Source organism: Mytilus edulis, chromosome 7, assembly GCF_963676685.1.
Source record: "Mytilus edulis chromosome 7, xbMytEdul2.2, whole genome shotgun sequence".
Lineage (NCBI taxonomy): Eukaryota > Metazoa > Mollusca > Bivalvia > Mytilida > Mytilidae > Mytilus > Mytilus edulis.
The window spans coordinates 18,829,316-18,848,730 of NC_092350.1; the positions used below are offsets into that span (position 1 = coordinate 18,829,316).

General features: G+C 32.2%; 1 protein-coding gene across 1 annotated transcript in view; it reads left to right on the forward strand.

The window, feature by feature from the left end:
* Window positions 1–4,976: 4,976 nt before the first annotated feature.
* Window positions 4,977–19,415, forward strand: part of LOC139483006 (mucin-2-like) — a 31,180-nt gene continuing 16,741 nt past the window's right edge. Inside the window, exons 1-3 of the mRNA XM_071267036.1 lie at window positions 4,977–4,997; window positions 14,896–15,140; window positions 16,027–16,202. Of these exons, the coding sequence (XP_071123137.1) occupies window positions 4,977–4,997; window positions 14,896–15,140; window positions 16,027–16,202 (442 nt within the window). The remainder of the gene's footprint in view (window positions 4,998–14,895; window positions 15,141–16,026; window positions 16,203–19,415) is intronic.

Sequence of the window (19,415 nt, forward strand, 5' to 3'; positions counted from 1 at the left end):
ACCGAAAGAAACACATCAACTATAAGAGGAAAACAAAGGGACAACAGGAACACCGAAGTACAACAAAAAAATAAACCATCAACAAACATATCAACTATTTAATAACACCTGCAATATTCCTGACTTGGTAAAGGACTTTTTAAGAATAAATGGTGGGTAGAATCTGGTTTAATTGCTAGCCAAACTTACTTCTTTATGAAAATGTTAAAACAATATTGTTAAAACACTGCGTGTCAGAAGTACTACACAAACTCACGCAAGAATATTCATAAGAAAGAAACGCACATACTTTTAAAATTAACTTAATTATAATTATCTGAAATTGTATTATCTACACTGTAAAGAATAATTTATTAACCTTTGTATATTATCATGATTATGCATTATGTTGTTTTGAAAAAATTAATTCAATTTAAAAAAAAAAGAAATGCACATACAAATAATATAATAATCGACAAAACATGCAAACCACAGATCAACAACGAACATATTACATCAAGGACAAATCCACAGGATATCAACAACAGTGACGCGTTTATGTAATTTTAACATGCATTCTCGAACTTTATATAACTATTTTTTTCCAATATTCGTCCAAGCAATTTTCGTGACAATGATGGTATGGAAAGGCAATTTTATAATTATTTAGACACAAACGATAAGACATAACAGAGTATCCAAACGAAACAACAACAGAAACATCAAACATAAATACTAGTACACGAATGCTGAATGTACAAGCATCGAGACATGCCGCACAGCAATGCAAATTCACAATCAGGATAACAGTCATATTCGGGTAATTGACAATGATAGTATTGACTGGCAATTTTATAATTATTTGGACAACAAACGATACGACAAAAATGTAACTGTAGAGTTTTGAAATGTAGAAACGTCTGTATGATTAGTAAATTTTATCAGACAAAGCACGGTTTACACACGAGGATTACACTCCATCATCTCATACATGTCTTTGCGGATGCTATAGAAATGTTGCTTACTATAAACTGCAATTCTTTGACCGTTAAAATCGTCTTATTGTGGTTAAGTTCACAACATAAGAAACAGATTTCTTTTTTAACTAGAGAACCACAGTCGGAAGACAAAAAATCAATAGCAGTAAAGTGTTAACAAAAACTATGCGGATTATTAAAACACAATTTATGACGAACTCTGGAAAAAGTAATTTGTTAAAAATAGTTTTTAACGGAACTTGAAGTTAAATAAAGATTGTAACTCATACAAGTAAGTCTACATTCAATCTACTTTTCTCCTGAGTTAATAAAAGAAACTATACAGTCGAAACAGGAAAGAAGTTGTTGATGACATCATTAATACCAAACAAATATCGAATCTAGATAAGATAAAAATAAGGAGATGCAAGATGATTGATAAATAACTTTCCACCAAAATGCAAATGAAGTGGACGTGCGTGTCATCTATTATGAGAAAAACAATGAGGAAAACCTGAACCGTAGAGTCGGCAATTATAGACCCCGACTTCAAAAATCTCGGAAATATGTTTTTCATTAGTTATAGAGTAGTTTAGATAAGATACGAGTACATTGCCAATTTGGGGGTTGGACAATTATTTGTAACTTTTAGGGTTTACTGTGAGATTTATATCAGAGGTAAAGAAACATAGCAGAATGCTATTGGTGTCAGAAAGGCTGCAAAGGGATTGGCAGTTAAAAACCTGTTAAAAAGCTTCAAATGATGAGGGTCACTGCAATCAGGAAGATTAATTAGTCTTTGTCTTATTAAATGTGGTTGACCTTTAATAGATATTGTGCAATGATTTTACAATGATACATAATTATCAAACAGGCTGTATATTTTATTGATTTAAACGAAACCAATCAAAAACAATGATATAAATAATTGCGAAAAATTGCTACCCATTTGATCTTCTGTAATTTTGAAATGATCTCAACTCGAACCATACCATAACAGTTTTAAACTGGCATATTAGTGCAACACCTATATGTATCTAATGGAGGTTTATAAATTTTCACTGATTACACTAGCATTGTGTGCTATCAAAACTGTAGATTGTTCACATTTTAGGGGTGGCATTATAACTTGGAAACCTCTTGGCACTCAGGTAATCTTATTAAAAATATAATTGATATGATGATGATGTGAAATTAGCCGCCAGCTCGTTATTTGTTATTTAATATCTAATATGCAACTGACCATTCGGTTACATATTCAGATTTTATTTGTCAAAATTATAAAAAAAATTGAATAAGATAAGAATAATCTGTTACCCAAAGTCAATACAGTATATACGAGAAAAAAGAGGAGTAGATCAAATACAAACGGCTTTTTGGTATTATAACTTTAATAGTATTGGCAGATGGGTTGTTTCATTGCTTTCACAAACGGCACTTTTCATGACCACCGATATTGTATATAAAGAGTCTTCATTTAATGTACGTGTAAGGCATATTAATTATTACTATAGTTAAAAATGTGCAATAAATACTTCAATATGTATTATGGAATGAACACTCAGAGATATAATATATTACGGATGACAATTCTTAACATTCACATGTCTACGGTTCATAATTGTATGTTCCCAAAGAAAAAGATAGTATAACATATGAAAAGTAGCAATAACTCTAACATCAAACTTGATATTTCGCGTAATACACATCATCCATTTTCTAACACCTTTTTGAATCAGAACCCAGTTATTTATCTTGTACCAAGACTGCTAGTAAAATGATTTTATTTGTATTTTAACTGTATTGACGACCAATTCCAAGAAGCATGGGATTGTATTAATTGGACAATTTAAGGTATTCTAAGTCATTGGTTTATCAAATTTTCCACATATCAATTCTTGAATTCGATAATATCTTTGATCAAATAAGACCAACAGTGTCATTATTATGATTCATAAAGATTACATTCATTGACTTTTACAGATGATCTTAAATTCAAATTTAATACCATTATATGTTTTTAATAAAATTAACGGTATTCATTTTCTTGCACCAGATGCGCATTTCGACAATACATGTCTCTTCAGTGATGCTCGTGGCTAAAATATTTGAAATCCAAAGCTTATATAAAAGATGAAGAGCTATAATCCAAAAGGTCCAAAAAGTATAGCCAAATCCGTGAAAGGAATCAGAGCTTTGCACGAGGGAGATACATTCCTCAATTTATAATAATTTATAATATTTTGTAACAGCAATTTAATAACACAAAAAATCCGTATTTTCATGCCAGTACCGAAGTACTGGCTACTGGGCTGGTGATACCCTCGGGGACTAATAGTCCATCAGCAGAGGCATCGACCCAGTGGTAGTAATACAATTAACGGTACCAATTTTCTTGCACCAGATGCGCATTTCGACAATACATGTATCTTCAGTGATGCTCGTGGCTAAAATATTTGAAATCCAAAGCTTATATAAATTCGTTTCAAATCGATCTCAACAAGAACCCCACAAAAAACAGGAGGTGATATCGGGTGCCTATAATCGTTTCGTCCCCGAGGGTATCACCAGCCCAGTAGTCCACCAGCCCAGTAGTCAACACTTCGGTGTTGACATGAATATCAATAATGTGGTCATTTTTATAAATTTCCTGTTTACAAAACTTTGAATTTTCTTATCCCAGGTATAGATTACCTTAGCCGTATTTGGCACAACTTTTTGGAATTTTGGATCCTCAATGCTCTTCAACTTTATACTTGTTTTGCTTTATAAATATTTTGATATGAGCGTCACTGGTGAGTCCTATGTAGACGAAACGCGCGTCTGGCGTACTAAATTATAATCCTGGTACCTTTGATAACAATTTGATAAATGAATAACTCAATTGGCATCATAATGATACAAAAGTCAGAAAATCATATAAAGGAATTATATATCTAAATAACCAAAGGAAAAAAGAATCTTCGTTAGCCGAGTGGTCTAAGAAGACGAACTACTCTATACATAGCTTGTGAACACTTAAGAGTTGTGCAGTTTGCACGCGACTACTATTAGAATTGACAGACAGTTTTCCTACTGAAGGTCCGTGGTCCTCTCTTTTTTCACTCTAACAAAAAAAAATGACAGCTGCAGGAAATCACAATATTTTTTAAAGTTAATCAGTCAATGTTAGGAAAAAATAAAACAAATATTATTACTCAGGCATCATATTTATAGAAAAATGTTTACTTATAAATAATCAAATTCAAAAGAAGACTAGGAAGAATGAGTAGTTGATGCGCAAATAGGAATAAGGGAATGCCAAAAAAAAACAATTTCATAACGACAAAGCATGATAAGTAAAGTATAACTTAGTGTTTGGTGGTAACATTGTACTGACAGAGGCGGATTTAGAGGGGGCCAGGGGGTCCGGCCCCCTTTTCTGGTTGATTATATAGGGAATCACTAAAGCATGACTGGAGAGGCCCCCCTCTTAGGCAGTCAGTGCCCCCACCCCTATTTGGATCTGCCACTGCCTGATATCAACCCCAATTTATAGGATTCATGTTGCTTAGTCTTTATTTTTCTATGTGGTATCTTGTGTACAATCATTTGTTTGTTTGTCTTTTTCTTCTTAAGCCATGTTGTTTTGTATCCATCGCACTTTTATAAATTATTTTAGAGGAAACATGCCACTAAGATTAGCAGTTTAAACTTCTTTTTAAAAGCGTAAATATAAGGGTTCAGTATAATCAGGAAGAACAGATACATAATACATGTGATATAGATTGTTGTAGTATTGAATGACATATTGAATATATTTTGATATGAGTAAATGATTTGCAAATTTAATTTAAATTGTACATTACTTTTTGAAGCATGAAAACCTGTAATCTATCTTTTATAAATTTAAACGATACGTATCACATATAATTGATCACAATGTAGTGCAAAAATGTTACCCAAGTGGAATTTATGTAATTTTAGAATACTCGGCACGCTCTTCGGCATTACAATGTTAACCTCGAATATTAATGCAACATGTCTAAGAATCAGAGAGAGGTAAATAAAATTTCCCTAGTAACACAAGTATAGTGTGTAATCAAAACCGAGCGAAAAAAATTAAACAAACACCGAAGGAAACACTACAACTACAAGAGGAAAACAACGGAACAACAGAAACACTGAACTGCTGTCCACAATTTTTATTGTAAAAAACTGCAGTTATTTATTTCTGCAGTTCAAGCTACTTTTTAAGAAATGATGACATTTACTGTAACCCGGAAGAACAAATAGACTTTTGTCGTATTGAATAACCGTTTGAACTCATATCAATATCACTTAAATATTGTTTTACTACATGAAAATCTGTGAAGTCTTTTTAACTATTTATATAAAACGTACCAAATGTCAATTAGTTCAAAATTTTGAAATACATCAGGAGCCTTTTATTCAGTGTTTATTGTTTGTTGCTGTGTTACAAATTTTGTTTTGGTTCATTATTTTGTACATACATTAAGCTTTTCGTTTTTTCGATTTGAATGTTTTACATTTGTTATTTTGGAGACTTTTATAGCTGAATATTCGGTAAAGGATTTGCTTATTGTTAAAGAGGGAAAAAAAGATACCAGAGGAACAGTAAAACTCATAAATCGAAAATAAATTGACAACGTTATAGCTAAAAATAAAAAGACAAACAGACAAACAATAGAACGCATGACACAATCCGGAATGGTAGGCAGATCCTGCTCCACATGTGGCACCCGTCGTGTTGCTTATGTTATAACAAATCCGGTAAATAGTCTACTTCAATAGGTCACATTCATGAAAGGGAAGGGGATTGTAGTTACGACGTAAGGAACAGATCCGATATCATTTGTGACACGGTTATTCCATAACGGTCAACCATCTCGCGATGGCGTCCGTAACATTTACGAAGGGATGATTCCAACTTCAACATTTGGAATTCTTGGTTTTATAGCTTCCTTGTGTATAGCAACCCTCTATCAAGAAAATGACGACAGGAAACGCAAGCACGGGAATATCGTATCAATTGGGAGATACATACCCCGTATGTAGGTGCTGCTGGAACGTTCTTACTTAGAAATGGAAAGTTCATAATTGGAAAGCTGAAATCATCTCTTTTGCCGTAAAGTTTTGTTTTCAACCGACCCTATGAGGCCGACTTAACTGTATCTGTTGTATCCTTTATCTCTAGTTCGATGAGATAGATGCGGTCAACATAGTCACCAAATTTTGAATTATTTAGTCAAAGAACATTATCTATATAGCGGAAAGTAGGGTTAAAGGATATTGCTAACTTTTTATTTTTCTTCCTAAGAAGTTCATGTAAAGGCTATACGGTGGCCTATAAATCTAAATAACTATGTCACATGTTTTCTTGTAAAGTGTTGAATCATTGGTAATCATACTTCAGCTTCTTTTTAAATAAACACTTGCACATTAAAGTTTTATACTTAATATCATTCCAACAGGTGTATTAATTATAGGGAATTTTACAATAGTATTGTGTGCTATCAAAACTGTAGAATTCACACTTTAGGGGTGGTTTCAGTACATGGACAATTTAAAGCAGCTCTGTTATTTTATTATTTTATTCAAGTACAACGATGGATGATCAGGTTCTATATTTAAATTTTCGTAGACATACTACTTTTTATACTACTCCGTTTTGATATTAAAATTTTCTCACAAAATATTTTTGATTTGCCGTAATTTTCAGAAGTGAAAAAAATCATAGTTTTAAAAAAAAATTCGACGGATTTCAGAGACCAGTATTACCGTAGGCTTGAAGAACAAACATATGACAAAGCGTATGTTGTAGCTATTTGATTTCTAATTTGAATTGTGTCTGTAGAATCGTTGAAATTGTACATGTCGTACAAGAATTTCTGTCACTCCATCTCATGACTAGATATTGTTATATTCTGACGAAACATTATTGATCTTTTTCCTTGATTGTGATTCGGGGGTTAAAAGAACTTATTGAATGATTTGTGATTTTATACTGTTTTGCTGGTGAAAATGTTTATTGCGGTTTGACGGATCTTTAACTGCGTCCTGGTTTCAATTATATGGTCATTTTTTTATAAATTTACTGTTTACAAAACTTTGAATTTTTCGAAAAACTAAGGAATTTCTTATCCCCGGAAATATATTTCGTTAGCCGTATTTGGCACAACTTTTTGGAATTTTGGGTCCTCATTGCTCTTCGCCTTTGTACTTGTTTAGCTTTAAAACTATTTTGATCTGAGCGTCACTGATAAGACTTATGTAGACGAAACGCGCGTCGTACGTATTAAATTATAATCCTGGTACCTTTGATAATTATATTCATCCATTCATATAATCGGGTTCTACTAATTGATGATGTCACAAATACTTCACTAAAAGACGCAATTTGATGAAATCATCTTTTATCTGAAATAATTAATATGTTTTAAACAAATGTTCACTACTTTATTACAGTGATTTTCTTTTTACATATATATGGCCCAAATTATGAGTTCATGGAGGATGGACACATTGAGTATTCTATCAGGTCAAACGTCTGTGTGCATGCTTGATACGAAGTAACTATTTTGTCATTAATTAACGCGTCACTTTATATTGATAAAAGAAGATTTGGCATGAGTGTCAATGATAAAATTTCCATCCAAGGCACAATTGGTAAATGTAAACCGGCGTAGGTCAAGGAACGGCCTTCAGCACAGATCCTTGGCTTACACAGAAAGCATGCAATAAAGGTCCCAAAAAATTATTAGTGTTAAACCATTCAAACAGGAAAAGTAACGATTTAAAGTATATAAAAAACATGAAACACTTATGAACTGCATTTACAAACGACAACCACTGAACCTTAGTTTCCTGGCATAAGACGGGTGCAGACAATTGCAGCAGGTTTAAACGTTTCAACAGCCAACAACATTCACCCTAACCTTAACAAAAATGTATCATCATAACATAGAAAGTGTTCATTTAATTTGTAGATATGTTACAGAATTTAATGTCCGTATCACAATAATATATATTCACAATTTTGCACGTTACTATTTACAATTTATACAGGTAAATAGAAACTCATTGAAAAACGCACCAGTAACAGTAGGTGTTTTCCCTTTGGACCGAATGTTTGATATCCATTGAGCCGTTTCTATTATTGTTTTATGTATAAATATTATAATAACAATAGTTGTGATTTATTCAATATTTTTCATGCCTTCATGCTTATTTGAAAATTACAAATTTATATAATGTATATTTATGTATATTATGGAGTAGACGGAACTAAGTTGAAAAACTTGTGTCTAATCCATTCGTTTTGAACAATAACATATGTTTAAACTAACTACACGGGTGTCCTTCGGTTTAACGAGAGAAAATAAACATATGATCTTCCTTTAAAAGCGTTAATTTGTTTATGAAAACCTTGCATTTTGTTGAATTTTCATCAAACTTGATCGTGAAAGATCAGGCAACGCATTATTTTGATAAGAATGAATATTAAAGCTTTTTTTTTTTTTAATTCAACACTTTACCTCAAAAATTGAAAAAAACAACTGAACACGTGTCTAAATCAGTGTGAAAAAATCAGCTCTGAGAATCGGTCTAGTACAATTCAGGCAGATCGCCACTATTTAGCCAATAATATAGGTATGCAACGTTTAAACCAAAATTTGAAGCATCAACCAAATACTTGTAACAAAAACAGCATTTTTTAGAAACAATTTGAGATTGAACGATAACCAACATTTTGAGCAACAGTACTGTCTTAAATTCTATGTATTTTTATATACAACGTAGCAGATATGGATTGATTTCTAATGAGATACCTATGTACTACAGACTAACGAATACCAGAGCGCAAATGCTAAAATGTCTCATCTGCTTTACTTATGAAAATATAGGTGTTCCGATCCTTAAAGTGCCTTAGAAACTGACAAACGTAAAAGTTATGTTTGGCCAATTAATTCGGGACATAAGGTCGAAAGTATATGATAAAATTGAGAATGGAAATGGGGAATGTGTCAAAGAGACAACAACCCGACCATAGAAAAAACAACAGCAGAAGGTCACTAACAGGTCTTTAATGTAGCGAACCCTAACTAACAGCCAGACATAGACATATTACTATCATTCAATATATCAAATACATCTGACGTCATATATGAAACATGCAAACAGAAATGTACACCATACACCAAATATATACCGTGACGTTATATAGCATACAAGTATATAAACAAAAGGTCACACAACATCAAACGAACATTGCTTAATGGCATAGTTTTCAATTCTAAAAATATGCAACGTTCGTTTTCTTCAACATTTCGAAATTCTCTACTATATATAGTTTATGTTTAGTGGGTTCTTTTAAGTAACTTTGTAATCATTATTAGATATATTTTCGATTAGTTACCCTCACAACCAGCTTTAATGTTTAATTATTGTACTAGTGAGTTATTGCTTTTTTTTAATTTGTTTTTTGACAGATTTAACTTGTGCGGGTTATTTTTGTAGGGCCCGCAATTGTGTATACTCTATGTCATGTATATGTATAAATTATTTGTTAAATGAACTTGTACAATAATTTTCGGCCAAAATAAAAGTTTTATTTATCTTGTTTTATATTCTGAGCCAAAGACATCTTCGCAAACCAAGGGTTACGATCCACTCCCGCTCTCTTCGCGTGAAGAGAGCGGTAGTGGATAGTAACCCTAGGCTAGCGAAGATGAGCAAAAAATAATTATGCATGATAATGAGGTCAATGTTATTTGAAACCTTGCAGAAGTCGAAAATGTACGCCTTACAATCATAACAACAGACAGTTATTCTAAAGCTTAACGAATCCTCGATACGGACTTGACCACAAAACTAAATCTTCATTCATAAAATGAGGCAAAGTCGAGGTCAGATGAATTCTGTCTTACGGACATGAAATGTAATTATAGGATCCAATATACAAAATGTAGTTATCCTATATCTCGTGCTTAGTGAGTACTTAACATGACCTTCACCCTACAATCAGCCAACTATTATACAAATAACATGTTCAAATGCATAAATAATTATTTGTTTGTATTATTTGTAATTGTACAAATAAAATCTCCTGTTACCCCGCTTATATATATCTTGAGCAAGCGATAATATGTATTGTTTTAATGCGTACCAGTTTATTTTTGGCTACTCTTCGAGGTCCATGTTTAAACAAACGTTTCAAGTGCCGGGTGTAACTTACAGGATACTGATCTTTCATGTGTTTTCTCGATTAAATGTCTTTCACGATCCGGTACCAGAGCTTTTACGATCGTCTCGCAATACTTGACCCCCGTTAGATATTCTTTCACGATCATTTCTCTCTTTAAACTGAACAACACACGTGAACTGGATATGTTACAAATTATTCGTTGTCTCCTCTTTATTATTTTTATTTTAGAGTTTAAGAGAAATATTTATCAAAATATCAATTAAATAGACATGAGTTTGGTTTTTTTTTGTACATTAAAAATGCCTTTACAAAGTCAAAAATATGACAGTTGTTATCCGCATAGGTTCCCAGTGGGCCCTGGGAATAAAAGTCTTAACGACTGCAAGACGAGCCTTCTGCTTCAATTGAATGAAGCCTTGAAGGTGACATACATTAGTCGTGGGACTAACCTCGAAACCAAATACCAAGTATTTGCAATCAATCTCCTTAACAACCCTAACCTCCTCATCGTCGTAGTTGTTCAAAGTGAACACCCAATTCTTCTGGTTAGGACCTCGAGATAGAGTCTTCTTTCGAGAAGCCTTCAATACTACTCTATTTTCCGTTTTCGTTTTCATGTATTTTAGCTTTTGATTTCGCAATTTACTTAGGGAATTCCCGTTTTTAATTTTTCCCGGAGTTCATTATTTTTGTTATTTTACTTCATACTGTAACCCGGAAAAACAAGATGACTTTTGTCGTGTTGTATGACCTGGTGATCCCATACAATGTCACTTACGCGATTTACAGATACTGTTTTAACATGACAGCATGTGAACTATTTTTTTTTTATAAATTTTAACAATATGTTTCAAATATCAATGATTGTCATATAGTTCAAAAATTTTAAATGCTGGACACTCGCACTAAGAAATTGAAGTTTTAACCTGGAATATCAATGCAGCACGTGTAATAATCAGATGGAGGTTTATAAAATTTCGATGATTACAAGAGTATTGTGTGCTGTCACAACTGTAGCATGTTCACACTTTAGGGGTGGTATTACCACTTGGAAACCTTTAGGCAGCCAGGTAACTGCAATATTATTAGAGTGTCATGATGAATAGAAAGTTAGCAACCGGTTAGTTATTTGTTATCCCGTCTCTAACTGACACAGTCGGGTTTTTTTTATTCAGATTTTCAGGCAAACCGCTTTTTGTATTATAACGCCTGTTTGATATTAAATTTTTTTTTAAATTGCCGATATTTTAAAAAATGCATATAAGCTTGAAAAGATTTCGACGGATTTCAGAAACCATGATTACCTATTTTTATTCCTAAATTGGTCCGTAGAGTTTTTGTTATCGTCGTAATGGCCTAACGATATTTGGAATGACTATATGTTATTATATTTTGTAAGAATATCTTTGATTTTCCCCTCTTATTTGCGACTCCATGCTTCAACGGTATTCCTGTATGAAATGTGATGTTTTTACTGTTTCCTTTTATCTCAATAGTAAAATCACAAGCATACTGAATTCTAAGTGTTCCCTCTCTTTGTTCTTCTTCTGAAATTGTTTATTTCGGTGTGACGTATTTTTAAGAGCGTCATGGTTTCATTGTATCAACTTGTTACTCTGTAATATCTAACCCCAATCACATATGCCCGTGCCAATCCAAAGTTAGAAGTCCCGTCAATGGTTATCTTGTGTTAAATTCTTATGTTTTTTAGTTTTTGATTTATAGAAGTGTGAAATGCAGGTTCCTGTCTAATTTATTCACATCTTTAATGGGTTTGACAATTTGGAAATTAAAAATTAGTTAATACACCTATATATAGCATGAACTGTGGTATCTAGCTTTTCTTTGGTATTGGTATCGTTCGGTAGCTTTGTCTTGACATATTGCCCTAAAATAGAAGATCACTCCTAATATAAATTAAAAGTGAAAGAAATATTCTTTAATGATATTTCTACTAGATTGTTCTATGTGGAATAAAAAGTATAGATTATTTGTTCCGACCGGTGCAGATATTATGTGTTTGTTTACAACATATATAGGTTTACAATATTTCCACATCATTAATTCATATATGTAAAACTATCGTACGTATATACATTTCATTCCTATTTAAACACAATAGACACCTTTCTTCTTGAATGTTTCAGTGCATTAACAGTAATAGCCTCTTACGACATTACACTGTATTCAAATTGTCTGCTACATACTAGATTTGTAGTTTGTCTCTCTTTAAAGTACAATCATAGGGAGTGTTTACATATATTCACATTTAAAAATATTATTTACGTCTAAAGCAAGAAATTAACCAAAATGTTTGCTAATTCAGATGTATATTCTTTTTCTACTTTAAAGAAAGAATAGTTAGATTGATAAACCAAACTATTGCAGTTCATTCGATATAGAACAAATCATGGTGAACTTTCGCGTCATTACTGCCATTAAATAATCACCAAGAGAAATAGAGGCAATTAATACTAAGAAACTTAAGAAACACAAAAAGAAACTTCATAGCAAAAGCCAAAAAAAAAAACCCACAAAAAACGAATAGACATAGAACATTACATAAACACTACATAGAAATCTTAAGATTGAGCAACCAGCCCAGTTTTTAAAACAAAATCAAAGGTGATCATTGGTTATCAGGAAGGGCTAGCAAAGCCCTAAACAGTTGATTGGTTACTAGATTCTTCGGTGTTTAACTCCCCTTTAAACACTATTGGATATATCATTGCGGTAAGTTTTTATTGGTTCGACACTTGAATGATTTGTAGATGTTTAAATGCTGGAAGCACTTGAATAAATTCGTCATAGTGACAAGGCTTTTAGTTTCGTACGCTAGACGTGCGTTTAAACTATAAAAGACTCATCAACCACGTTCGAATAAAAAAAAATGAAGCATGCAGTAAGAGACCATTTATTAAGTAGGTTTGATTTTGTAACCCAGATTTGTTTTCTCTCAATCAATATATGACTTTTGAACAACGGTATACTACTGTTACCATTATTTAACTGTTATGTAATTCTACATAAGATATATAATTAATAGCGATTTCAGCGTAATATTTAACAAAATAGCTCCTTAAAAAAAATGTAAATGATGACGTACTAATATACATTTGTCCAATAAAGTGCAAGTCAAGATAATATAAATTTAAAGTTAAACATAACGAACACATCACTGTAAAAAACGTCCGAATCGCTTTTTGAATCAATTTCAAAAATAAAGGTCAGTTTACTCGTTTTAGCAAGTTAAACACAGAAACTTTTTCAAAAGGGGGAATTTGAAGAAAAAAAAACATTTTCTATTAATGTAGAAATACACAGTTAGAGTGTAGTTTCGCATTTTGGCCACGGTTGATTTTTCAAATATGAAAGTTATTGCCGTAAAATTGTGTATGTTACAACATCTAGATTTTTATGCCCCATTTATGGGCATTATGTGTTTGATGAAGTTGAAGTCTAATAAATTTGAAACTAAGTACATATGTTCCTTATGAAATGACCTTTTAAATTTTTACTGCAAATTACAGATTTTCACCCATTTTCACGGTCCACTGAACATAGAAAATGAAAGTGCGGATAGGGCATCGGTGTACTGGGGACACATTCTCGTTTTCACATGTTTTATAGTCTATTTTCTGTTTGACTGTCTGTATTTTCATAGCTAGACAGTATATAGGTCCAGAAATTATTCAAGTGTTTACAAACACTTTTTTCCCACGAAGTGTCTGACCAAATTTTACACACAAAAAAAGGAAAAGATAGAAAAAAAAATCAGTGACTCGGTTTGTTTGATTATCATTTGTCAGAAGATAATTTTTTTTACAAATTAAATTATTAAAATTATTAAAATTTTATCATCATTTGTCAGGAAAGAATATGAGATACACAAGATCGAAGTGTGAAACAATTTAATATATATAATACGTATCCAAAGCATCTTTGTTATTTCACCCTCTCAGCTATGTGTTATTCAATTTACTATACTGAATGTTCTATCAGTACTTGTCATTTACAGATTAATTTTATTTTAAAAGTATTTTCTTTGGCATCACGTATATGAAACGCGCGTTTGGCGTAATAAATTATAATCCTGGTACCTTTGATAACATAACAACGGTACGGGTATGAGAAAAAAAAAGATGTTTTCCTTTTTTATTTTGACAGTCAAATAATAAAATCTGCGCCAATAACGTGGAACTTAATTCAATTACTTGACGTAAGTTCAACTCAAAAATTGTCACCCGCTCAGCCTTGTGATAGAGTAAATTAAGATCATCGTATTAGCCATGCAATCAAAATATGGCATTTGAACTTGAAGTATAATAAAGTAAATTATCTTCCTCGTATTAGGCAATCGACATCTTGCATTTCAACGTGAAGTATAATTAGTTTGTTTAACGGGATATAAACATATTATATGCAGTTGCTGATGAAGCGTTGTCCAAATGAATAAAAAGAACACAATAATGGGCGCATTATATTGTTCCTTAACTTAATCCGTACGTGCGTTCTACAATCAAATAAGCAAAAGTCTGCCTTAGACCTCATGTATATGCGGTATCATGTTAAGCTGTTGAGGTAACATCGCTACAATTGAATTATACTTTTTATTTCCTTAATGCAATAAGGATATTTCTCACCTTTAACTTTAAAATATCAACATTACAAAATTTCTAAACTTTTAGTTAGTAACATCAACACATTAATAATGTTTATCTATAATTTTAGATTGAAATAACATATCGAGTGTCTTTTCGAAGAAGTGGTGGTCACCCTTGTACTGATGCAACCATATCTGATCAATCCTTGCTTTCAGGAGAAGGGTCGTTAACATGCTTTTCTGGATGTTCAAATAGTATTACAACAATGTCATACTATTGTACAGACTACAGCGTTGATGAGGATTGGACAACTGGTGAACGTACAGTCGCTTACACTTTTCAAGGTTCAACTTCCAATATATACCAATTTGGGTAATTTATATTTCATTTTATGTTTCTAAATCATTTAAAGTCAAACATTCCAAAGTGCAAAATTGCACCAAACGTATGTGGAAAGCTTGAATAAATATTTTTTTCTTCTATTATAACAGATGTGTTACATATACTTTTTGAAATAAGACAATATAAGACAGAATGCATAGTTTGAATTTCAGTCATAATTTAATATTAATTAACATTAGAAGACCTCAAAACAAAAAAAGAAGGTTAAAATCTATGATTTCAGTCTTTTTGTATTGGAAATTTTCAAATATTTGTACATAAATGACATTTTTCATATAAAGAACTACTTGACTTGAAAACAATTTTTTTCAGCTTTCTAGTCAATCGGTAAAAATAAAAATAAAATAAAAAAAGTCAACAAAGCAAAACTTAATGCCCTTTAATTCTGTTTGCAAGCTATATTTCTAAGATTACCTGATATTCTTTTTTAAACACTTTTACCAAACTTCAACGAACTAAAGAAATGTGCTTTTAAAAACAAATTTGTTCAATGAATTAAGGAATAATTTCCTGCAACTATCCAATTCCATGGATTTTGGCCCGTCTTATGTTGACATGAACTCTGATGTGACTAACTATGATTTTGAGATATTACAGCTTTTTCAATGAATCGAAATTTAAAGCTGTGAAAAATATATTTGGTGAAGAAAGTCTTTACCTAGTTCATATATCTATTTTTGCAGTATAACAGTTAAAGGTAAAAGCAAAAAAAAAAACCGTAACGACCGTATTATTATTTTTCACAGTTACATTACTGATCCTAACTGTAAAACCAGATATATTTTCATTGCATTGAAATTGTCCATTGACATAATTTTAGCTTAGTTTATACCATGCCCTTAACTTTCTATTTAAGGTATCAAAGTTGTTGTTGGATAAATTTGGAAGTTGGCGGTTACAATTGGATTATGAGAACGACAGCAGACTTAGCAGTGCGGAATGATATAGGCAAAATTAATTCATCTCCAGTATCTGCTATGAAGCCTATTGTACGAATGAAATATGGCTGTCGGTATTCACTACAGATACCCGGTAATTATTAGAAAATTTATTCAATTAAAAATTACCTTCAATATAATAAAAAATTAAAATTACACAATTACACGCGCACGCGCACTCATGTACGCACGCATAATATAATATATATAGATAAAAACGAAGTAATACTAACATTTTAAATAGTTTTATCAACAATGCTGATTGCTTGTTTTTTATAGACTCTTATAAGTCGCAGGGACAGGAACATTTGGAATGAGGCCTGAGTTTACATTTTTTTTCGTCCTTTATTGTACTTACCCTTTTGAAAAGTGTTAGTGCACTTGATCACAATCGGGATATACATTTCTAGGAATGTAATTAGAAATCGCTTGCAGATCGTATATATTTCGTATGGGTGTTAGTATGCGTAGTGTATTGCTATAAACGGTTAATTGGTGTTACGTAATTGAAACCATAACTTCAAAATAATTATTGATTCCAGTGCAGACTATACAAGAACATGAGATAAACGAGAAGCAGATGAACTGAACACTGTGTCACAATGGGTCAAAACTATCAGGTATTTGGTGGCCTTTGGTTATTGTCTGCTCCTTGGTCGGGGTTTTGTCTCTTTGACATATTCCCCATTTACATTCTCAATTTTATTTGATAAAACGTCTCATTTATAACTGTGTGAATGGTCGACCAAAGTGCGTTTTCGGAGACAAAGAGTCTGTGAAATGTTTATAGTTATGTTGTTGTTCCTGCGTACAAAGCTTCAAATAATATTGTCTTTGTATGTAAATTGTGCTACTACGAGTGTCTTGTAAAAAAAAATTGGAATACCACATACAAAAACATATCATTTGACAAGGATGAGATTTTGCGAATCCTAAATCCTTCATGGCTTCAGTGAACATTACATTGAACAAGAAATTTACTTGTTTGTATTGGATACCAAAACTTCACAAAATTCAGTACAAACAACGGTACATTGCCGGTTCATTCTGTCCGCAGTGAAAGAGGTCTTCAGAAAAGCTGTGAAACTGTTTACTAGCGCAGTGGAATTAACCATATGTGGATTCTAATAACTCGAATGAACTTCTTGATAATTTAAAATATCGATCTCTTTCAAAAAAACAATTTTTAACAAATATTTTTATTCAATTATTTCCAGATTTGTAAATATTTAAGTAGCCCAGCTCGCAAACTTAGGGACCCCTGTATTTTAACAGTCTCGCATGACAAGAAAAAAAATCAGATGAGTTTATACTTGCAATAGATTTACATACATATATTTAGAGAACCAATACTGTAACAATTGATTTTACCTGATAAGCATCACTGTATAAGACCATACTCATTATCGTATATCTGGTTCACTGACTAAAATTTGTTGATTTAAACTTGACAAAAAGCACTATATATGTGATACAGAAACATTAGTTGATGTGATTGAACAAAATATGAAAGGTTTCTGTTATATACATATGGATTATATCAGGATAAAGTACATGTGGTAAGCACTAATGTATTACGAAGCATGATTTATGTGGAAATTTACTAATATACATTATATGCACAAACATAGATTTAAATATAGATTGCAATTAAAAACAAATTGACATACAAGGTCGTCTCAGTACCAGAATTTATGACAAATGAGACGATCTTAATTTTAAAATTATCAATTTCCCTCACCTTAGTAGTAACATACCAACTTCATCTGCATATATGATATCATTTTCCCAACTTATTCTGTATTTAAGACACTTCAACAACTACTCAGACATTGTAAAACGTCCCCAGTCTCTGAGCAGAAAGTTGATGAACCAGGTGTATGTTAAAGAACGTCTCGTCCTTTTTCTCAAAAAAGTTATCGGAAGGTACAAATTCATTGTTGATGATATTATCAATAATGTAGTTATCAACTTCACAAATAATAAACGATGGTCTTGAAGTACAGATTCTGGGTACTGACGATATTTATCATCTTAATAACGAGTTATAGTATTCTTTCATTTATCTTAATGAATACTACTTTTATGTATGCAATTTCACTTTGAACTTGCCTTTTAGAATGGCAAATGAAGATACAAGTATCTTGTCTTAGGAAGGGATAAATCCTACTTTGTAACAAAACCCCTTTCAAAACTTCATCCTCTGTTCAATTTATGTTTGGAATCCACTGTTACAAACCCTCATTCAAACCAATACAAACTTCAAGCTATAATTTCGGATATTGCAAGTCACAGACTTTTCAAGCCAGTTCGCATTGGAAAAGATGAAAAAGAGAAAAGATATTTTCTAAATCTTTCCTTTGCCAACAAAGGTCTCGATGGCGTCAACCTTGGCAATATCCTTCATCATAAATTAGTTCAATCGAAAATACCTCCTTATTTTAAAGACCAGTCTGTACCAATAATTTCTTATACCTATACCAAACCTATTGCAACTAAAATTTTCAATTACAAACGCGTTTTGCAGGATCTCGATATTGACGACTTCAAGTCTAAACCTCCTGATTGCACTTGTGCTAGTTCCCAATTCACATATAATCCCGCTGGCCACGTTATTACCGGTGACCTTAACATTGTTAATAACACTTCTCTACGAAACGTGTTATCGAAAGGTCCGAAATATCGTGAGCCTAAATCCATCAATTGGAAATACAACTTTAAAATTTTGATGGATTCAGTCGAGGATTATGCCAGGCAATGGGCTAAGCGCGAGAAGGAAGACGTAGACACTCTATCCGAATGGATAAAGGCAGTGAGGTCCTTAATACAAATCAGAATTAAGAAACTGAATGGGTCCATCAATGCCCATGCTACGTCAATTTTTAAAGACCCAAATGTTGCTAAACACCTATCCGACCTCCATGATAAATATGTTGTTGTCCCCGCAGACAAAGCCCCAAATAACATCGTTTTTGTCTGTAAAAGTCATTACATTAATTGCTTGATAAACGAATTAGGTATAGACAATTCACTTGGAAACTCAACATATACCCTCACGACACTTACCAAAGAGGAAATCCTGGATAATCATAGGTCTGTTCTTTGTTCCTTTGGTATTTCAACCAAAGATGAAGAACTGGATCTTCCATCACTGTATTGGATACCTAAACTACATAAGTGTCCTTACAAACAGCGGTATATTGCTGGGTCTTCCAAGTGCTCCACAAAACCTCTTTCTAAATTATTAACATCCATTTTATCAGCAATCAAAGACGGGCTTCAAAGTTATTGTGAAACTGCCTATTCT